This window comes from Bombus affinis, chromosome 6 (assembly GCF_024516045.1).
Source record: "Bombus affinis isolate iyBomAffi1 chromosome 6, iyBomAffi1.2, whole genome shotgun sequence".
In the NCBI taxonomy this organism is placed as follows: domain Eukaryota; kingdom Metazoa; phylum Arthropoda; class Insecta; order Hymenoptera; family Apidae; genus Bombus; species Bombus affinis.
In genome coordinates, this window is record NC_066349.1 from 2,175,411 (window position 1) to 2,196,512 (window position 21,102).

Sequence of the window (21,102 nt, forward strand, 5' to 3'; positions counted from 1 at the left end):
ATGCATGCACGTGTATGCATATGCACGCAATACGTATACGGGAACTGTCGCCTCTTTCGAACCAGGAAAGCAACGAGAAGTTTCTTCTCTCGTGATAACGTTACAATGCTTTTAACTTTGGTATGTACATACATATATTCTTAACAGAGAAATGATTATGAAGATATCGTGACTAAAATACAAAAGGAGGTCTTCGTAGAATATAAGGTTAAACTATACAAAATACAAATAAAATATGTAAATTCTTTAGGTGTCTTATACGAAATTGAAGTCTATCGAAAACTCTATTCTTATTATTTTTTCGAAGCAAAAAGATATATCTCAATGCTGGCTTTTCGAGATAAACAATTGTGTTTCGATTTTGCATTTGCACTTTGCACTCATGCATTTTGGCTCGACGTTTCGTAGATGTCGCAGTCTACCTCTTCAGGCCAGACCTGAAACTAAAAAGTCTTTGACTCGAAACATAAAGAGAGGTGCAAAGTTGTCCGATTTATAGAGTATCATTATATAATAGATCTATCTTTACTGTATTTTAAAAAGTTTATATGAAAATAATTATACAAAAATAAAAAAAAATGAATTAGTTCTTTGAAAGAGTTGATTGAATTTATGGATAAGTATTTTGTAGAGATTCGAAGAAGTTGACAGAAGTACAATATTCTTTCAATAATTGCATTGAAAACTTTGCGTATTTAAAGTTGTACGATACTATAAGACAACAGTATGGTGGAAATTATACAAATTTTTCTAAATTAATCATTGTATCGAATATACTAATAAATTGAAAATTCCTTCATGAAATTTATTAAACTTCCTGATGCATAGCATCGACTAAAAATGCATCGACTGGAATTTCGAACAATAATGGTACGAAAATCGAACAATACAGGTCCGAAATAAACGTGGTATATACTCTATATTAATAACGAAATCTACAATAGTCAAGATAAATGTGATTCCCTTTCGTCAAAACCTCGCCCAGTCAACAAGGACATGATCGATATAAGCTAGTCGCGAAAGCGTTGCTAAAGAAACTTGATAATCGTATCATATATATCGTGTAAACACTCAGAACGAGTTTGGTGGGTCGAGCAAGCAAGATGTCTTACGAACGAAATAGGAATTCTTCGGCTTCGTCCATGTGGAGACATAAAGCTTACGAACGACATCGTATAAAAGTGAATATTTAATAATTATCGATAATCCGTTGCTCGTTCGATAACGGCAAATATCGCAGCATCTATTGTGTTTGTAGGTAAAGAAGGCTACGCGAGCGATTGACGTTGATCCACCGCAAACAAGACCTCACGTAGTTTTCAATGCAAAAGGTTTGCAATTGGAACGCGAGAAGCAAGATCGTATCATTAGGGAGAATTTTATCCTTTTGAAGAAACTTCGTGATATTATACACCGGAAACAATCCACCGAAGAGAGTTACAGATTGAAATGGGACGAAACCAGATGTATCAGAACTCGTTGACGTGGGTTTCATAATTAATCAACGCCCTTCCATAGTTTTATTTTGAAATCGTCTTGCGTATTTTATTTTACGTGAAACAAGCTTATTTATACGTTTGTACTTCCACAATAAACAAGTGAACGTGGATCTTGTGTTTTATTCGATACCAAACCTATAAACTATAAATATCAACGAAAGAAAGGTTAGTTAATTTCATTGTGCTGACTGTACTGAAAGAATTGAAATGAAATACAGCGTGATGATATATAAATATCAATGAAAGATTAACTGATTTTATTATACTTATCATTAAAAGAATTATAATAAAATATGATGTAATAAGATACAAGTAACAGAGAAAAATTGATCAATGACATAGTATTCATTATTAAAGAAATCGAAACAAGAGTATAATGGAGGAAGGAGAAGGACGGGAGTATGAAGAAGAAGTGGGTGAGATCGATAAATATCCAACTGCTAAATTATCATCTATCCTCGAAGATACCACAAAAGCGTTAACACAAGCAGAAGCAGGAGAATGTCTTCACACATTAGGAAAATGCGATTCCGGCCTTGGTTATGCTTATCTGGGATTGAACGCATCTAATAAAGGCTTGACAGATATTAGAATCATACCAACGTTTAAATATGTGCTCTACGTGGACGTTTCCGGAAATAGATTAACGACCGAAGCACTTCGTGTTCTTTCGTCGATGAAATATCTCTTAATGCTTCAAGCTGATAGGAATCACGTGTCTTCCGCGGAATTGGATCCTATGCCTTATCTTCAGGTTAATCACCAAACCTTATTAACGATTTTTATCATTTTCACTTTTATTTTTCTCTTTATGACTTTAATATTCTCTATCTTTATCTAACTTTAATACTTTTCTAAAATTCTTACATATTTACCGATCCTACTTATTTAATTGTGCTACAGGTTCTTACACTGAATAAGAATAAATTGACAAGTACATCAGGCATTTCTCATAAGCTTTTGCAGTGTTTAGAATTAAATCATAATAATATTGAAGAAGTCACTTTAAATCCGTACGATCTTGAGAAGTTGAACAGTCTCGAATTACGTGGTAATATTCTTACCACAACAAATGGGATCTTTTTCCCAGGATTAATACGATTATATCTCGCAGAAAATCAAATAGAAAAAGTGGAAGGTTTAGAAATATTAGTTAATTTAAGAATCCTACATCTGAGGAGCAACAAAATATCGAATTTGGATGGGTTTGATTCACGTTGTTCCAAACTCAGTTATTTGAATCTACGGAATAACGAGATTACAAAAATTTCGGAATTAGAAAAATTAAATTGCTTAACAGCATTAGAGACTCTAATTATTTTGGAAAATCCTGTAATAGCCGATAGGGAAGTAGAGGAAGAAGCTGCTTATAGGCACATTGTTTTGGCTATGTTACCTAACCTAACACGTATTGACAAGGATCCAGTGCTTTACGACGAAAGGAAAGAGGCTAAAGAATTTCATAGACAAATGCTTCGCGATGGAACAACATTCGCTGATTTAGATTTCAATCTTTTAACCGCAGGATAAAATTAATAACATTTACTCTACATAATTATGGCAATAAAAATATAAAAAGCAAATAGAAATTAGCATCATACGATAAGTATAATTTAAAGACTACCATATAAGGTAGATTTCTACATAATCGATTATATTCAGTAGGTAAGACAAATTTTGTTGAGTTGTTGACATTATTTTTTTATCATACTGGTACGAACTTACTGATTAGTGTTGTTTTTTAAAGACCACCTGTTTTATTTTACCTTCATTAATAACATATCTCATTTCTTTTATTTTAGACTATGTATTAAATGATCTTACATGTCAATATACTACTTTATTATCTTCTGTATTATTAATTCACTATTATAATTAATATCATTCATTTTGAAGTGCAAATAAAATATAAAAAAATATATAAAATAAATAACAATTCTCTTAAAAATGTTTCATTTTTCCTACTTGTTAAAGTTGTCCCGTCAAAACTTTTAAATCCTGCCACGCTACCAGCAAGTAGTGACGGTCTCTAGCGGAGTTTGTTAAAATGAGATTGTTGTACGTTCCTTGCCAGTAGTTTTACCGCAACCAGCCGGCGAAGACATTTACTCTTACATATTGTGCGTTGCTTCGTTACTAAATAATTAGCTCTATCTTCTTGCAATAATTCAACGAATTGTCAACGAAAATGTCTTCTAAACCTCCATTTAAAGTTGGTAAGTCATAGCTATTAATTTCGGAGTTACGTTAGTCAGACACGTGGTCGTTATTTGAGAAAAAAATTTGTAACCTTGCTCTATAATATTTAAAACATATCGCTTCATAATCCGCACATCTACACATAGTAGTCGAACCACAAAAAGAATATTAAAGTAATGTAAAAGAAAAATATATTCAGATATATATTCCAATTAAAAGTTGTTAAATGATGCTATATAGCACCTAGAGTAGTATGTGGAGATTAATCGATTAAGCATCTTTTGAATTAAGTTTCATAAATTGCGTGTTATAATTTGTCGATATGATAAATTTCGTTCTTTATACGTAAAAACAATGACAAAATAAAACATGAAAAAAAATAGTTGTCTTTATTCCATTTTTCATCGGAACGGAGCAATGAAATATTTTCATAAAACGAAGTTGATTTCAAAATTTTTGATTTGAGCTCATTGATTCATCTATGAACAGTGATCTAAAATTTATAAAATCGATTTCTAACTTTTTTATCTGTAGCTGATTTGTCGTTGGCGGAATGGGGACGGAAAGAAATTACTTTGGCAGAAAATGAAATGCCTGGCCTCATGGCCATCAGAAAAAAATATGGTCCAGAAAAAGTTTTAAAAGGTGCACGAATTGCCGGTTGTTTACATATGACTGTACAAACTGCGGTTCTCATTGAAACTCTGGTTGAACTCGGAGCTGAGGTAAGTTGATAACCTTTCTACATCCAGGTCGTTTTCGTTTAATGCTCAAAATTCGGTTAAATCGTTGCTATTGTTTTTTTTTTTTTGCCTGAACACTTACATATTATGGTTTAATTCGATAGTCACAAACTCTATAAGTACGATACTTTATTTAAATTATTGATGAAACGATAATATCCCAGAAAATATTATTATTCAATATAAGTTTTTATAAACATCATTAAAAATAAAAAATTTGTTGTTAGTTTAATATATTTATATTTGTACTATTAAAAACAAATTAAAGATATATCCAATTATAAAATTCATAAAAATCTATTTTGTAAAAAATATAATTATTACAAAATAATTGAAATGAAAAATCATAAAAATAGAAAAATATAGAACGAAGTATAAGAGAGGAGAATGAAGAAACTAATACGCGTTTATACGTATGCAGACCGATTTTATCGATCATGACCCTGCGTGTTTCACAAGATTTGCTAATAATTGTATCAGACATCAGAAAACTTTTGAACCATCCTCAAAGATCAGGATCAGATAAAACGACACGGTTATCTTCGGTCGTTATTATGAAACACTTATATTCATTCAAAACACTTAACAATACACTTTTACATCTATTCAAAGCTGTGAAAGATAAATATCATAAACTTTTATGATGCAATGAGAACATCATATCTGGGAATGTAAGATCATCCCGTTGTAAGAAGTTTTCGGTTAATCAGCGGTTAGTAATCGGTATCTTCTTATCATTATCATATATGATCATATATATCATCTCATTTAAAATTAAAAAAAAAATATATATATATATATAATATCACAATACTTAGGAACATTCTGTTCTAGCCTCCGACATAATAAAATTACTTGCAAATAGAAAATCTGCAAATATTAATTATGATTTCAACAAAATGGCAAACGTAGAAATATCAGAAGATTATAAAAAAATAATATCAAGTAGTGGTTATCTCGGCGTACTGTATGGATGCATTGACTCTGCATCAAAAACATTTTGTACAACTCTGTGCAATGTTTTATATCCTGCTTTACGAATGAAACATGTTATCTTTGGGTTTGATTTCATAGATGATTTTACTCTAGAAACCAAGAAAGATGTTAATGACCCATTATTATCGTTATATCGATAGGTTCAATGGTCCTCGTGTAATATATTCAGCACTCAAGACCATGCAGCAGCAGCCATCGCAAAAACGGGGATTCCCGTGTATGCTTGGAAAGGTGAAACTGATGAAGAATACCTCTGGTGCATAGAACAGACCCTCGTATTTAAGGATGGAAAACCATTAAATCTGATCCTCGACGATGGCGGTGATCTGACCAACTTAGTGCACACCAAATTCTCGGAATATTTAAAAGAGTGTCGAGGTCTTTCCGAGGAAACCACAACCGGGGTTCACAATCTGTATCGCATGATGAAAGAAGGCATTCTGAAAGTTCCTGCCATAAATGTAAACGATTCAGTAACGAAGGTTCGTCACATTGTGTTCCAGAAACAAAAAAAATATTTTTATCCTAAAGAGAAAGAAACTGTTAGGTTACTACTAAGTAAAGTACTTATCATAAGTAAACAATATATAAAAAATCTCCGTAGGAATCTTGTAAATTATTTTATGATCATCCACTTGTCTCATCTTTCTGTTACTCTCCTAATAATTAAATTTTAAGTCCCATGTAAAATAATTTTCTTCTGTCGAATAGAGTAAATTCGACAATCTTTATGGGTGTAGAGAATCATTAATCGATGGTATCAAACGAGCGACAGATATCATGATTGCTGGAAAGGTCTGTGTGGTTGCTGGATATGGAGACGTTGGAAAAGGTTGCGCACAAAGTCTCAGAGCACTTGGAGGACGTGTGATAATCACGGAAATCGATCCCATTAATGCGTTACAAGCTGCCATGGAAGGATACGAGGTGATTGCTGAAACATTAAATCAAAGATCATATATATACACTCGAAGTGTATTGAACCAATACTTGTAACCAATACTGATCAAAAATTGCAATAGAAGTAAATTATGATTGGTGAATTTCTAAATTACTCTCCAGGTAACGACAATGGAAGAAGCCTCAACCAAAGGACAGATTTATGTTACTACCACCGGTTGCAAAGACATCATAATGGGCGACCATTTTGTTAATATGCCAGAGGATGCTATAGTCTGTAATATTGGTCACTTCGATTGCGAGATTGACGTTGCATGGCTTGAGAAAAACGCTGTTGAAAAAATCAACATTAAACCACAAGTAGACAGATATCAACTAAAGAACGGCAGGTGAATTAATAGTTCAATTCTGAAAAAAATATTTCTATATCGGAAGATCAAACATTAAATTGTGTAAAATTATTTGAGCAGAAAGTTAAACACATATTTTAGACATGTTCTTATTAAGTTTATACAGTGTAAACTTGAATAGATTTTTGACCGGTTTCACGATACTTCCGATTCTTCCTTTTCAGACATATTATCCTCCTTGCGGAAGGTCGGTTGGTTAATCTTGGATGCGCCACAGGACATTCCAGCTTCGTGATGAGTAATTCATTCACAAATCAGGTATTGGCACAAATAGAGTTGTGGACCAAATCTGAGTCCTATCCGGTCGGAGTTCACATGTTGCCGAAAAAATTGGACGAAGAAGTCGCTGCGTTGCATTTAAATCACCTTGGAGTAAAGTTGACCAAATTGACGGAGGAACAAGCGAAATATCTTGGTGTACCTAGAGAAGGACCTTACAAACCTGACTATTATCGATACTAGTTATTATTTAAATTCAGAGGCTCTCATGTACTTTTTTGAACTATACAATTGAATTGTCAACCATTGATCTTTATAGTTGTTCATTTATTAATTTTAGCCTCAATATCGAGTGTTTTGTTATCTAGGAAAGTTATAACGAAAAATCACCGAAACGGGATTGTGTGTTTTATATTGTATTGTTATAACTTGCGAACTTTATTGCTTTATATATATTGCTTTATATCAACTTTTAAATAAAAATATCTTGTTCAACAAGTTCCATATAAATGGCAAAGAAAAAGACTTCCCTGCCTCCATTAGAAGTTAGTTCTTTGACAAAGGTAATGATATCTGATATAAAAGATTAAAATGTTATATAAAATATCGGATAATTTATATTGCCAGTTAGCGAGATGGTCGTGCTTAATTTCTGGCGTGATTTATAGTTTCCTTAAACGAAGAGAATATGCCGCATTGGAAAAAGTGCTACGAGAAAAAGAAGCAGAGAAACTTGCTAGAGAAATCTTCCTTGCTCGTGAAAAGATTCGTCTAAATACTGGTATATTTAATATTTCTCAGTGCATTTATGAATATATTTTGTGAACATTCTATTTTTTTACAGCTGAGATAAAAGAATTAGAACAAATATTTCTTGAAATGAGTTCATCTAATGAAGAAATTAATTTAGTGAACAATAACAATAGATATGCATAAAAATTGCAAAAGATCTTAAAAAAACATATTTATTATCTTCTCGTAACATTTCTATATATCTTCACGATTATGTACAATTCCTTCTTATCTTCTACTTATAACTTTAAGAGGGCAGAACTTTCCTGCAAACAATAACATCCACAGCCTGTGGGGCACAATGTTTGGTTAGTGAACCATGTTGCCAAATGTTGTGTGTGTCCTCCATGTCCACAAAATATACAGAAGTTGCTTGGACCTAAGAATTATAAATTATTTTATTATACATTTTATAATTTAATAATTATGAAAAAATTGCACTGCATTAAATTAACTTTACCTCTAACAGAGATATGACAAATTACACATTCCAATGCTAATCGTTTACAACTTATACATTGAGGTCCTCTGCTAACTTTACCACACAATTGGCATTCGCTCTGAAACTCGACGCCTTTATGCGTGTCCAACGGAGTTGTGCTTACATGCTTCAATACTTGTGCACGTGCATCTAATAACCGCCACCTATGTAGCACTTCAGCATATGCTTTTTTATAACCATCGTAGAGAGCAGTATATTTTTCATCGAGCAACCTGTATAATCAATGCTTTGGCTTAATTCCTAATAAAATTAAACAATTCTACATTAAAGTCCTTAAAATTACGTACCTAATATTTTTCACGGAATCCCCGAATGTGTCCTGAATTAATTTTAAATCGTCAAGCGAATCGGACCACGAGTTAGATCGATGTTGCTTTAAATTTTGAAAGTTCCATCCTTCTAATGTGGTATCGGCCAGATGAATCGTATGATATGGAGAACCACCAGGCTAAAAAAATGTATCGAATGATATATAAAATTACGAGCCCATTTATAAACATTACGCGAACAATATGAAAACACAATATACACAAATGATATGTAGAAAAGGCATAATGTCTATGATCAGTTCTGCACAAAGATGTTTGTCTTCTGTGTAAAATTTCTAGGTATTATCACAACAAAACAGTACATCACATATAATTAATTACTACTAACATGTACGATTATTTTATGGGTATTAATATTAATCATAATGTAAAACAGTTATTAGATGCAAGGTCAAGAAGTTTGGCATTTGAAATATTAAGCAGGGCCAAACCTGCATGCTTTGTGGCACCATGACACTTCCACTCCGATGCTGTAAGGCAGTAACAAATATCACCATGATAAAAGAACCCTAAGAACCAGTACATTTCAAACACGTACAAATTTAAAAAACTCCAAAAACCATGCCTTACCTTTAACCACCATTTTCCTGTAGAAAGCCTCTATAACAAAGATAACATAATATCAATCATTTGGTAATTTTTAAAAAATATATTAGAAAAGAAAAATACTGAAATAAAATACCAATGTATTACGTCGGTATAGCATGACTCATTTAAATTCCGGATTATTCCAATTTTGGAATTTGGAGAGAAATTTATAATTATGACACATACAATACCGTCGTATCGTACGACATTCATACATTTAAATCATATTTAAACATGCATCGAAAAAAAGAAATGTGTGCTGAGTATGAAACATGTGATATACTGTAGATTGAAAAGTCAGCATTAAAACATGAATACAATAGATGATTATGTTCGAAGAGTATCCCCAAGTACTGAAATGTTCAGTATGTTCGTGAACAGAAGACAAAATATGATCAAGACATGTAATGTAACAACTATCAATGATGCTATAAAAATTGTGCTTGTGCCAGGCCATGCTAAAACATTTTAATATCTACAAAAAATAAATACAACGTACTTACACTAACGTTAATGGACTTGCTACTTAGCCGTGTCTGAGCAACGTCCGGATTTTCCAAACGATAACTAAATGCACAACTCAGCATACCTGCCATTTGAATGTCCGATTGATTCGCATAATGCTGTATTCTAAATTAGAGATGGATTGTTGTAAAATAATTTGTTTTTATTGTGAGTAGTAATCCATTACTTACAAGGAATGAATTAAATTTTGACCAAAAGGATGTAAAGGCCATGGAGCATCAATCTCAGGTGACTGACAAGAATTTTGTCCTATATTTGAAACTGGTTGTGATATCACAAGAGCGGCTAAACACCATGCCTGAACCAAATCAGGACGTTCCAATGATGCAGCTACATTTGCATTGTATTGACACATTGCTGGGATATCTGTGATATTGATACTAGATATAAAATAAAATTAAGAAATTATTTTCTGAAAATCGATGAATGTCTCTGAAAATTGTATCGCAATTATATATTGTACTCACACATATTTTTCTGCTAATTCTTTGTTGACGAAAAACAATGAAGAAGCATCATATATCATTACCATAAAATGATAGTTTTTACAACATGATCTATGAGTCATTCTATTTGTATTATGCAATCCCCGATTCATTTTCTATTAATTTGAAATATTTAATGAGGTTCTTACAAGTATTTCATATTATGAACATTCTCACAAAAAATTTTATTATACATACTCGATCTTGAAAATAAAAAGAACTTATAGGAATATTATCATTTGACTGTACATAAGAATTTGGATACATGTGCATAAAATGTTCTCCATTGCCTATTCCGTTTCCTAATGCAGAAAGTGCTCTGGGTGTTGTACACTCTGGTTTCATGGACGACCTTCTTGTATATGAAGCCCGACCAAAACATACGAGTATACCTAACAAATAGAGACAATGAATGAAGCTTCTATTATGTACAGTATTTTGTCACCATTTCTTATTATTTTTTTATACATACCCACGCAACAAAATTTAGCGCCAGATGTTCTAGGAAAGGGTATGTAGGCATCTTGATAATTTGTATACATGTTAGAAGAGTTTAAGAAATTCGCATTGTCTTGAATGTCGTATCCTAAGTGACTACTTTCGTTCTCATCCTTTTTACATGTCTATAGAAATAAGAAAAACGTTAGATATAATAAAAGATGGACGTAATCCGAGAAATATATTTCTTTTACTTGCTCCAATGTTGTAATTAATTGTCTAAGACAAGGTTCTAAACATGATCTGTTTTTTTTAACACGTTGTTGAGCAGTTTGCTTTAAAACTTTCAACAACTTTGCCAATGTTGTATTGTCGATCGTTGTTCCATGACAGAACTGGAATGTAGGTTGTGCACTATATGGATAGTTCGCAGGGAAATTTACTTTTAATATCACATTGTAACTTTTATTGGATGCTGTTACAGTACAACTACGTTCCACAGCATCCATTGTATTGACCTGCAAAGATAAAAATATATACTATATGTATTTCTATTTTACGTTTATATGTATCACCTCTATGTTTGGTATGTTCATATTTATTAAAGAAAATTCTTGTTGCAAAGTTTTTGGTTGTGTAGGAGATGATATTTCTTTATTACTTTCAATATATGCATCTGTTTCAGAATTCAATATAGGTTCATCAACTTTTGTTGTTATACAATTCATTTCACGACCAGTTTGAGCGTCATTAAGTTGTAGCTGTTGGACAGATTGTAATGTTCCTATATTAATGGCAACTATATTAGTTGAATGAAAGAAGTCCATTATATTTATAAATAAGACTGAAACATACTTAAACTATTATCTTCAGGATACTGAGTATAAATAGATGAACCATCATCTATCCCATGTCCACATAACTAGAATAGAATTATATGTTATATTTTTTTATGAATAAAAATCTTAACCTTTACACATATATGTACAGAAGTACCCACTTTCTTTAAAAATGGATCGATTTTATATATCCTTAAACACTGATCTTTTGACCAAGTAATTAATTCAAAATCACTATTTTCTGCAAATCATAAATATATTTTATGATATTTTATTCCTTTTTATTTGATTATATATACATATAATACATACCCAATTTTTGATGTCTCCATTGAAATTCAAGAACAACATCAGTATGTCCTACAAAAGTATAAATAGGAGCACTGAGGTCTGTTGTATTCCATAATAACAAACTATTCTCTCCTCGTCGTAACTGCGGTACTACTATTGTTACCAGTCCTTCACCAAATGGCTATGGATAACTTATTGTTAGTTTTTATAGATAGAAATAAATTTAGATTCTCCATATATCTATATCTTTACCGTGTATCTCGCTCTCCATACGGGCGAGTTTGTTGTTAAAATGCTCTCAGCTCTTCGTGGATTACTGATATCAAAAATTTTCACTGTACAATCTTGACTAGATGTTGCCAATTGATTTTGTTGAAATGGACACCAATCTAAACCATGTATCTAAAATAACTTTTATAAGTATGTCATTGAACTTTACTAAAGTGACATTATTAGATAATATTATAGTGAATAGAGCTATTATGAAATCAGGCTGTACTTTTGTTAGATGAGCAGCTATGTACTGCATAGGACTATTTCCTTTTCTTTGATCCCATATTTTAATATCTCCATCGTGAGCTGTAGCCAACATGTTGGGAGAAAGAGTGTTCCATCTTACTTGAGAAGAACCAGCTATAACACATTCAATTATATGTATCTTTAAATGTTTGCAAATTATTTCACAATGGGTTTTATAATCTCTGTATTTACCAACTGCAGATAATGATAAACAAGGCTTCCTTTGATCTCTTATATCCCAAATATGTATAAATGTATCAATGCTACAGGAAGCAATAATATCTGGTTCTTTGGGATGCCAGTTTAAGTCACTCACAACTCTTGTATGTGCCTTTAGACTATTCGTTGTTTGTAAGTCATAATTACCAGTTCCAGTAAGAGACAGTATTTCAATGCGCGTGTTGCTCTAGAATTTAGATACAATTAGGTATATCTACAATATTATTTACAACATATAGATTTAGTTTCTAACCGATACAGCGCATAGATGACAATTTATACTTGTGGGATTCCATTCTGCAGAGCCAACTTCATATTTACTTTGTCTTTGAAATTTTTTTAATACGTCAGCACTCTCGTCAAGGTGTTTTATCGCGAAACATCTGCGTCTAAAAATATATAATAGAATAAGATCGCGAGAAATTAGAAAACATAAAAATTATAGGAAATTACACACCAAATATATATAAAAATAAAAACTTCATTTTTTGTTTACTTACCCGGCAAGTAACACATAATTACCCGTTGCATCCACGGCCATAGTATTAGCCTATATACATAAAACAAAAATAATTCAACAATAAAAAACAATTGTATATCATAGTATTCAAAATTGAAATACACGTTGTTTGTAATAATAACATATATTTTCATGTAATTAGATAACCTACCTGTAAATCACGGTGTTCCGTAACGACATAGTCGCTGCCCCAACGTTTTGACATTTTACCAATAAATTCGAATTCCTGTCAGCATTCTGCAAGGTTAGAAATAAACCGAATATACGCGGACTAGAATTGAATCATACACAGTATACGCAATCGTACATACAATCAAAGCTAGTATATGATTCGTTGCATCGCGTCCTGCCTCACACATCTTTATCGGTGGGTTTCGATTGGCTGAACAAAATTCATGTACATATCCCTGCTAAAAAACAAATGTGGGCAAGGGGTAAAGCGAGAGGAAGCAATGTAAAAAGAGTAAAAGAGAGGGAAAGAGAATTAGAGAAAGAGAGAAAAGTTCAAGACGCTTCGCTGTGCTATTTCTGTCACGTAGAACGCATATATTCGTTGCATATAGGTGTACTAATATCGGGACGCAAATAATTGATAAACGGTGCGAAACAGGAACGAAAAAGAGTAGAAGTTTGACGGAATTATATCAAATCTACGGTGGTTTTGTTTGACAGTGACCGTGATAATTCAAGTGATAGTGACAACAATGTCCGTAATTATGGATTGTTTTCGTCAGTAGCGGATGTGTAAAAGTTTCCTTAGTCACTTTGTTTAGCTGACTTCTAATAAACGAGTCTGATTTCTTGTTTTCTCACAACTCTTGTGGCACATTCGCCAGCGACTTTCAGTTTAGCGCGAGTTTTCGACCCTAAAAAAAAAAGAAAAAAAAAAAAGAAGAACGGCGTCTTTTGTTTCTCAAGGGTAGTCTCGCCGTCTTGTCTGTTTTATACGCCGTTTTCCCTCTCTTTAGCTTGCACGTCACTCGCACCAGCGACAAGAAAGCAACGCTGGTCATAGCTGAAGTTTAATCTGAGAACCGATTGCTGAAATCGGACTGCGTACAGACGGTAAATTCGTCTCGATATCTTTAATTAGAGATCTGTGATGTACAAGCTCGGCGTCGCGGGAAAAATCATTACGTCCACGATTAATTTCGTACACTCGAAAAGGAAAGGAATTTTCATATATATAAGAAAGATGTACAAAGACTCAATAAGTCTTCGATGTTCGAGAAATTTTCTAAATTTTCGATTATATTGAACACCTTGACCGTCCGACTGAGAAACGAGGTCAAGTTTAGTCGAAAAACACATTAAAGGTCATCAGCTCCTATGTAATGGGGCATTAATGACAGGAGTGTTACACTAAGAGATGCACAAAGGATATTCAATACAGAGAGGCTGTTCTTACACAACGTAAAAGGAAACTGCTGCTTGTCGACAAGATGAAATTGCTGGAGAGTACACGTTTCGAAGCTATAAACAGTGCCTTGTCCATCAAGACTGGAGACAGCAAAATAATAGGCAGGTAAGACAATTGCAAACATGTTTAGTGGAAATATACTATTTTTTAAAATAATATTAAACATTATCTCTCTTGATCCACAGAATAGAGAGTTACTCTTGCAAAATGGCTGGAAATGATAAACAGTTGTATAAACGTTTCAATGCAGAGCAAGGTTTTACTCCACATGATCTTCAAGCTTTATCACCACCACAAACATGTTTAGGAACATCACCTGCTCAAGGGTACTTTAGGTATTAAAAATTGTAGATGAGAGATGTAATGAAATAATAAATTTAGAAATCTGAACATTATCCTTTTAAATAATAAAAATTATAAAAATCTACAATACCTTATAAAAGAATATCTGTTTATTTTTTGACAGCATCTGTTACCTGTAGAGTGATTTAACATGTCTCCATATTTTTGCTCCAGCCGCAGTGTTTCTGGTGATGAAGATGGTCCACTATGTGATACAATCAGTAGAAAAACATTATTCTATTTGATTGCCACTTTGAATTCAGCTTTCCATCCAGATTATGATTTTTCTGATGCTAAGAGTCATGAATTCAGTAAAGAACCAAGCTTGCAATGGGTCATGAATGCTGTAGATAGTAATTTGAGTGCAACCGCGGTTGATCACTATCGTACTCTTCGAACGGCACTTTGGGCTGCCATTGATCATGAAATATCTTTAAATGAATGTGATATTTATAGGTAAATATCTAGAATTTCATGAAAAGAAGGCGTATATTAAATAAAGTTAAGAATGTGAAAATATTTTAGTTACAATCCAGATTTTGCATCTGATCCATTTGGAGAAGATGGCTGCTTGTGGTCTTTTAATTATTTCTTCTATAATAAGAAATTAAAACGCATTGTGTTTTTCCCATGCAGAGCAATAAAGTGAGTATAATCATTCTTCAGTTCAACTATTGTTTACTTATATTTTCTATCATTTTTTTAAATGTATATTTACAGTCCTCTCTACGTGTTAGATTCTGGTGTTGGCAGTGATTTTGCCATGGATGAAGATGAAGACAGATACTAAATTCATAATACATGTTTACAAACTTCATCACTATCTTTATTTGTTCTGCCATACAGAGGCATGAATGAACATTAAATTTCACCTATTATAGTAGTGTTACGTTTAACTAACCGCTACTATCCCCACTAGTTCTTAGAACTAGTTCCCCGAAACTTCTGACGTTACACAATTAAAATAAATAAACGTTTCAGACATCCCTCTTGCATTCAACGGAGTACTTAGAATTTTCTAGAATTATACTTCTCTTGAAAACTGATCAGATATGATCCCGAGCCGCGGTTAATTAACGCGGCACTACTGTACGTAACTTATTATGTACAGTGATACATTTCAAGTTTTACAATTATTTCGTTTATTTTCACTTACAGTGATGTTTATTTTTAACAGAAAATTTAATCAATTTAATTTTCCGTTTCTTTTTTTTGTACGATATTAAAGCGTAATTGTAGTCAACAAAGAATCAAACAGAAGAACAATACTGTATGATCTTGAAATTATGTTGTTTTCCTTATAAATTTATAACTTTCATATATACATTCACTATTCAAAATATTTTAAACATATAAATCTGCTATATAGTAATCAAATTTTGATAAGTCTAAGAATTAGATTTTATTTCTATGTGAAATGTTCAAGATATCAAAATAGATCTTTATTATCAACAATTATTAAAAGAGAAATTTATATAACAAAGCAACAAACTTAACGGATTCTAAATTATTGTTGTGCTATGTTGCTCTATTAGAGCCCTTTAGAATTATTATGATAGTAACAATAGGAAAATTAAAACAAATCTAATTTGATATTATAAAATGGGAGTATAAAATTATGAGAGCAACAATAGATCTAAAAGTGCAACGTTAACTTTTGAATCCTAGTCATTATATTTTTAAGTTACGAAAAATTTGTTAGCTGTTTGTGCTCTTTGCTATGAAAATCAGTCATCTGATGCTTCTTAATGTCTTTGATAAGCTTTTCATATAAAATTGTTTATGTTTCGTATATTACTTTTGATAAATATACACGATTCTAATATATGTATTGATATATAAATACTCAGTTTTGTGCACTATAAAGACTTCAATTCAATATTTTGAATTCATTCTAAATAAACTGATTAGATCATGCAATATGTATAAACTTTACAATACTTAGTAGACTTTACTGTAACTTTCGTGTAGAGTGGAAAATTTAATTTTATGTCACTCATAAATATATATATATATGTATACATATATCTGGAGAATTTAAAAAATAACATTATACTGGAGTTACTAGTTTTTGATTCAAAACAGTGATTATCTGGTAATTTGTATAATATATGTGTATAACCTTAGTTTCCTTAAGACTACATGTTTGTCTGTCAACATTTGAATAAACTTTATGAGCTGACAAAATTCAGCCATGCATTGATATTTTCTTTATCTCTTGTGTTTAGTAGTATAAAGTCTTTATCACATACACGAAATAAATAAAGCAACAAGCACAAACATTACGCCTATTTTCATTGAATAGTAACTGTAGACCTAACTTACCTAAATTATCGGGCAATTTAACTTATTTGTACATCATAACATCAGGAGATTGATACATGCACATATATGCATCGCATAACAGTCGTTTTGCATGTTCCGGTAGATGACGGTCGTCTGTCAATTCAGTTAGGTAATTTCCACCTTCTTCGCTTAACCAATATGGAAAATCCGGACATGGAACCATTTCCGGTATATTGTAACCGTTTTGTTCCCCTAAAGAAATAAGAGAAAATTTACTAGTCAGCAATAAAGATACAGTATATGAGCTTATAAAACATAATTGAAATACCTTTCCTATCAGCCATAGAATCAAAAAAGCACCACGGCGCTTCCGAACCAGAGCCACATTTTACGAAACACACATAGTGGGAGGTTTCAATGCAAACTACAGCCGATAATTCTAAATATAATCGTGGGATCAAACAATGTTCTTGTAAAATAGCGAACTCCATTGGTACTATAAGCTTCTTTGGTTCATGATTTGTTCTTCGTTCATGTCGATGCACCTAAACAAATTTTTTAAAACTTCTGTATTAGAAGTTTAGTTTTTTCTACCTGCTTATTCATTTTACCTTTTCTAAACATTGCAAACAGAAAGCAATGCTTTCAAGTCCAACGCCACATTGTCCATAGCACTCTTTACATTCGTATTCCGCCAGCTTTCCGCAAACGGTACATTGCCTTGGAGCTACAAGTGAAAAATTAGACATGATTGATAAACAATATTTTTATATTACAGCATAATAATAATGCTTACAATCCTCGATTATATCCGTTACATCAAGTAATAATGTAGGTTGAATTTTCTGATACATCTTGAATGATTTTCCAAACCGTGGCATTTGTATAATAAGACACGAAGGAACTTCTTTTAATCTTATATTACTCGTAAGAAAACTCTGTTCTAATAGTTGCTGAACAGTTGGAAGATTTAAGTGATCGTCTTTTTCGACAAAAAGTTGATAATGATATGCATCTTGACCAGAGCTTAATTTAAGAAATGGTTCAGCATTCAGAATTTGAGCAACCAGGGACGTTAAAAATTCTTCAGGATCTGAAAAAATTTAAACAATTTTATTTATTAACATATTATTCATCTATGATCAAATACCTTTTTCTTCACTAGTGAGCCCGGACACAGACGATAATTTTTCAAGTAAAGTCCGGAGCTTCATCACCCGATCTGCCCTTACAAACATATTTTTCCTAAGTGGATTTACAATTTCTTCGCGTAGTACCCTTTGTACTTCTTCGTACTGTGGACAATCTTTTTCATTTGGTGGTCTAAAAAGCAATATATTATGTATGATATCATTTTAATTTGAAAAAATGAAAATGGAATCAGGTTTGATTCATACCTAAATAAAAGATTATCAAAAACGCTAGTAAATGTGAACATGCTGAAAAGAGTAGCATCCAAGTAGCACGAATTGTGATGACCTTGAATTCCTCGATATTTTCCACAAATACTTTCCAAATTTCCTTTTACAGAAATAGGTCGTACCATACCAACAATAACAGAGCTTTCCATATTTCCGAAATTATCTGTACTCATCGATGTTGTTGGATCATCAATTTTTGCCTATATAAATATATTTCGTTATACGACTGCAAAAAGAATATACAAAATGGTAATACTTACTATGACATCATATTGTGAACATTGATCAAGATCCGTGAAAACAGCTCTGTGAGGTCGACAATGGAAATATCTTACATCTTTATATGTTCCGTCAGTACCAGATGGGTGATTATCATCCTAAAAATAAAACAATTATATTTTCTTTTTAATTTTTTTGAACGTTACTTTTTATTGTTAGTTTTTATGTTATACGAACCAATTCTACAGCTGCCATCAATTTACCAGGAGTAATACCAGGGGGAGTTCCGATCCAACGAATAATTCCATAGTGTACATCAGAATCCAACAGTACTTTCACATTTGAACCCACAATTAAATCTAAGTTTTCTGTTCGTCCACATTTTTTATTTTCATTCTTTTCAAGTGTATTACCTGTTATAATAATAGAAATATATACTCATGTATTGAAATCAAAATAAAAACATTAGCATTAATAGCATTTCATAAAAAAGCTCAATTATACTGTAATTGTGTATTGAAATTAAAGGAAAAAAGAGATGGAATGTAATTTAACGTGCTAAATAAATATAAAATATGGAACGCTAGTAGAGTGAAGAATGTCTACTATTCCTTACTACAACTCAATGGACTTGAACGTCCAAGTGTCCCTTCAATATCACTATACACATTTGATTCAATATCACTACTCCATTTATGTTCTAATACAAAGAGGGGGATGTTTTGCAAAGCAGCAGCCATTTTATAATAAAATTATGAGAAGTTTACAACACTAAAAAGCTTGCCGGTAGTACAGAGTGAGACTAAGATTCTGGTTATTTTTAACCATCTGAGTTATTTTTAACTCCCTCTACTACATGTGGTAGGTAAAGGCAAGTATACTACACCGAATTTTTAGAAAAGTTAGCAAACTATTCGAATAAGCAATCAACTGAAAAAACTTAAAATTTATTTTTATATTTTTGTAATTACCATGGGTGGTGGTATTCTTGGCTACATTGCTGTCATTTTCATGTGTTGTTGATTTTATTGATTGATGATATTCTTTTGACATAGATCTTTGGTCTCTATTATTATTTTTATTATCATCATATAGAGTAAATCTTTCTAATAAGACAGGTGGTATTGTATCCAATACAGATTTTTTCTTATCATTTGTGTAATTATTGCTTGTTTCAGTCTTTATACAAGAATCTGAAATAAAATATTCAATTAATGAATTAAAATTCTACAAAAATTGAAAAATATAGAATATTTATCTTTGTACTTTTATCTGGTTTTGCAAGACCTGTAGGACCTCCAGGTTTTATTGGGAAAATATTACTTAGTGTAGCAAATCTTCCTTCAGAGTGAGTAGAAACAAAATATTCGTTGCTTACTAAAGCAGTTTTAGATAATTGGTCGCCATCCTACAAATATATTGTCATATAGGTATATTCATATTCATTTAGTAAAAAATATTAAGGATATAAACAACAATGCACAAAATATTTCATGGAATTACCAACAAATCAAGGCCAAAATAATATCCTTGCCCAAGCTGTGGCACAGGTCCAATATACTTAATAATAGCCAAAAATTTAGTACATCCCGAGGGATCAGCACAATACCAAACAGTGTCATTTATTTCTAGACTCATAAGTTCTTCGCATAAGTGTTTGTAATTTGCCAAGCGAACCCTCTCTTGTGGGACTGACACAGCAGGTAGAAATTTCCATACTTCTGGTGTAACAGAAATCAGATCAAATTTGTGGCATCGCCATTCAGTGCCACGCCAAATTTCGGATCCTGTCGTATCAATCACGCGTACTTTGAGTGCGCTATCTCCTAAATCTTCGACAGCTTCGACCAGCATGCCGAGACGTAATGTATTGACATTTTTGTCACATTCACTGGACATACGCATGAGAATGGTATTTTGCTTGGCGACAAAATACTGTGAGATCTGTCGGTCTTCTTTATTATTGGAATTCCGCTTTTCCATGATTAATCGTAGACGATCATCATAATAAAATAATTTATCAACCACATGTGCGGAACATGCGGATAAAGAGAAACGTTTATCTCTGTCACTGTACAGTTTTTGTTTTAGATCAAATTAGACAAATATAGAAGGAAATGCAGAGAAATAGAAACTCTACATCCATATTACTTAGTGTATTATTAAGATTTGAGAGTATCCAGTAAAATTATTTAAAGAAATATTGTTTAGAGTATGAACGAATAACTACGCGTGACAATCAAATTCAAGCAGAAGAATGCACTTTGACTGTCAATCTATGTAGGGTATTTAATAGTGAGAAGATGGGTTGCATTGTTGGCAATCACTAGTTGGAAATTTTAAGCTGTGTTCTCATTCATCACATTGGATTGAGCTTTATTTTAGGGATCCAAAAATTATA

General features: G+C 32.2%; 5 protein-coding genes across 13 annotated transcripts; 3 read left to right on the forward strand and 2 right to left on the reverse strand.

Annotated features, from left to right (window-relative positions):
- Positions 1-1,488: 1,488 nt before the first annotated feature.
- On the forward strand, positions 1,489-3,372 carry LOC126917146 (leucine-rich repeat-containing protein 23-like). The gene is made up of 3 exons (XM_050723712.1): positions 1,489-1,664; positions 1,857-2,253; positions 2,403-3,372. The coding sequence occupies exons 2-3, from the start codon at positions 1,876-1,878 to the stop codon at positions 3,027-3,029; spliced, it is 1,005 nt and encodes a 334-aa protein (XP_050579669.1). The 5' UTR covers positions 1,489-1,664; positions 1,857-1,875; the 3' UTR covers positions 3,030-3,372.
- A 177-nt stretch (positions 3,373-3,549) lies between these two features.
- Positions 3,550-7,464, forward strand: LOC126917138 (adenosylhomocysteinase). The gene is made up of 6 exons (XM_050723690.1): positions 3,550-3,715; positions 4,233-4,423; positions 5,578-5,919; positions 6,149-6,364; positions 6,500-6,726; positions 6,912-7,464. The coding sequence occupies exons 1-6, from the start codon at positions 3,688-3,690 to the stop codon at positions 7,207-7,209; spliced, it is 1,302 nt and encodes a 433-aa protein (XP_050579647.1). The 5' UTR covers positions 3,550-3,687; the 3' UTR covers positions 7,210-7,464.
- Positions 7,465-7,915: 451 nt separating this feature from the next.
- LOC126917115 (GATOR complex protein WDR59) lies at positions 7,916-13,465 on the reverse strand. Of its 7 annotated transcripts, XM_050723620.1 has the most exons (22): positions 13,325-13,465; positions 13,165-13,250; positions 12,994-13,043; positions 12,747-12,882; positions 12,467-12,680; positions 12,255-12,388; positions 12,008-12,157; positions 11,777-11,936; positions 11,626-11,705; positions 11,481-11,547; positions 11,201-11,409; positions 10,880-11,143; positions 10,660-10,810; positions 10,386-10,579; positions 10,170-10,303; positions 9,873-10,082; positions 9,681-9,807; positions 9,160-9,189; positions 9,021-9,059; positions 8,548-8,708; positions 8,219-8,472; positions 7,916-8,137 (listed from the first exon to the last, which is right to left on the reverse strand). In XM_050723620.1, exons 2-22 carry the CDS (start codon positions 13,216-13,218, stop codon positions 7,998-8,000), a joined length of 2,958 nt encoding a protein of 985 aa, XP_050579577.1. In that variant the 5' UTR covers positions 13,219-13,250; positions 13,325-13,465; the 3' UTR covers positions 7,916-7,997. The 7 variants fall into 7 exon arrangements, with proteins under 7 accessions (XP_050579577.1, XP_050579576.1, XP_050579581.1 ...); XM_050723619.1 differs by lacking the exon at positions 13,325-13,465 and having other exon boundaries at positions 13,165-13,318; XM_050723624.1 differs by lacking the exon at positions 13,325-13,465 and having other exon boundaries at positions 12,776-12,882.
- Positions 13,466-14,393: 928 nt separating this feature from the next.
- LOC126917155 (repressor of RNA polymerase III transcription MAF1 homolog) lies at positions 14,394-16,966 on the forward strand. Of its 2 annotated transcripts, none has more exons than XM_050723732.1 (5): positions 14,394-14,538; positions 14,619-14,768; positions 14,950-15,231; positions 15,301-15,420; positions 15,496-16,966. In XM_050723732.1, the coding sequence occupies exons 1-5, from the start codon at positions 14,456-14,458 to the stop codon at positions 15,563-15,565; spliced, it is 705 nt and encodes a 234-aa protein (XP_050579689.1). In that variant the 5' UTR covers positions 14,394-14,455; the 3' UTR covers positions 15,566-16,966. The 2 variants fall into 2 exon arrangements, with proteins under 2 accessions (XP_050579689.1, XP_050579690.1); XM_050723733.1 differs by having other exon boundaries at positions 14,619-14,759.
- Positions 15,580-20,986, reverse strand: LOC126917122 (ubiquitin carboxyl-terminal hydrolase CYLD). Of its 2 annotated transcripts, XM_050723643.1 has the most exons (11): positions 20,205-20,984; positions 19,968-20,109; positions 19,673-19,894; positions 18,939-19,114; positions 18,743-18,859; positions 18,459-18,682; positions 18,212-18,384; positions 17,858-18,154; positions 17,673-17,788; positions 17,390-17,606; positions 15,580-17,313 (listed from the first exon to the last, which is right to left on the reverse strand). In XM_050723643.1, exons 1-11 carry the CDS (start codon positions 20,682-20,684, stop codon positions 17,123-17,125), a joined length of 2,355 nt encoding a protein of 784 aa, XP_050579600.1. In that variant the 5' UTR covers positions 20,685-20,984; the 3' UTR covers positions 15,580-17,122. The 2 variants fall into 2 exon arrangements, with proteins under 2 accessions (XP_050579600.1, XP_050579601.1); XM_050723644.1 differs by lacking the exon at positions 15,580-17,313 and having other exon boundaries at positions 17,516-17,628; positions 20,205-20,986.
- Positions 20,987-21,102: the final 116 nt, after the last annotated feature.

Excerpts from the sequence above, each read along its gene's own strand:
- LOC126917155 (XM_050723732.1), top strand. The coding sequence starts at position 14,456 with ATGAAATTGCTGGAGAGTACACGTTTCGAAGCTATAAACAGTGCCTTG. Across the intron at positions 15,232-15,300 it reads AATGAATGTGATATTTATAG|TTACAATCCAGATTTTGCAT; the intron begins GTAAATATCTAG and ends AAAATATTTTAG. Across the intron at positions 15,421-15,495 it reads TTCCCATGCAGAGCAATAAA|TCCTCTCTACGTGTTAGATT; the intron begins GTGAGTATAATC and ends GTATATTTACAG.
- LOC126917138 (XM_050723690.1), top strand. The coding sequence starts at position 3,688 with ATGTCTTCTAAACCTCCATTTAAAGTTG. Across the intron at positions 4,424-5,577 it reads TGGTTGAACTCGGAGCTGAG|GTTCAATGGTCCTCGTGTAA; the intron begins GTAAGTTGATAA and ends TTATATCGATAG. Across the intron at positions 5,920-6,148 it reads TAAACGATTCAGTAACGAAG|AGTAAATTCGACAATCTTTA; the intron begins GTTCGTCACATT and ends TCTGTCGAATAG.
- LOC126917146 (XM_050723712.1), top strand. The coding sequence starts at position 1,876 with ATGGAGGAAGGAGAAGGACGGGAGTATGAAGAAGAAGTGGGTGAGATC. Across the intron at positions 2,254-2,402 it reads ATCCTATGCCTTATCTTCAG|GTTCTTACACTGAATAAGAA; the intron begins GTTAATCACCAA and ends ATTGTGCTACAG.
- LOC126917115 (XM_050723620.1), bottom strand. The coding sequence starts at position 13,218 with ATGTCAAAACGTTGGGGCAGCGACTATGTCGTTACGGAACACCGTGAT. Across the intron at positions 12,158-12,254 it reads TAGCTGCTCATCTAACAAAA|ATACATGGTTTAGATTGGTG; the intron begins GTACAGCCTGAT and ends AAGTTATTTTAG. Across the intron at positions 9,808-9,872 it reads CAAAATTTAATTCATTCCTT|AATACAGCATTATGCGAATC; the intron begins GTAAGTAATGGA and ends TCTCTAATTTAG.
- LOC126917122 (XM_050723643.1), bottom strand. The coding sequence starts at position 20,684 with ATGGAAAAGCGGAATTCCAATAATAAAGAAGACCGACAGATCTCACAG. Across the intron at positions 19,895-19,967 it reads TCTTGCAAAACCAGATAAAA|ATTCTTGTATAAAGACTGAA; the intron begins GTACAAAGATAA and ends ATTTTATTTCAG. Across the intron at positions 18,683-18,742 it reads GTTCACAATATGATGTCATA|GCAAAAATTGATGATCCAAC; the intron begins GTAAGTATTACC and ends ATATTTATATAG.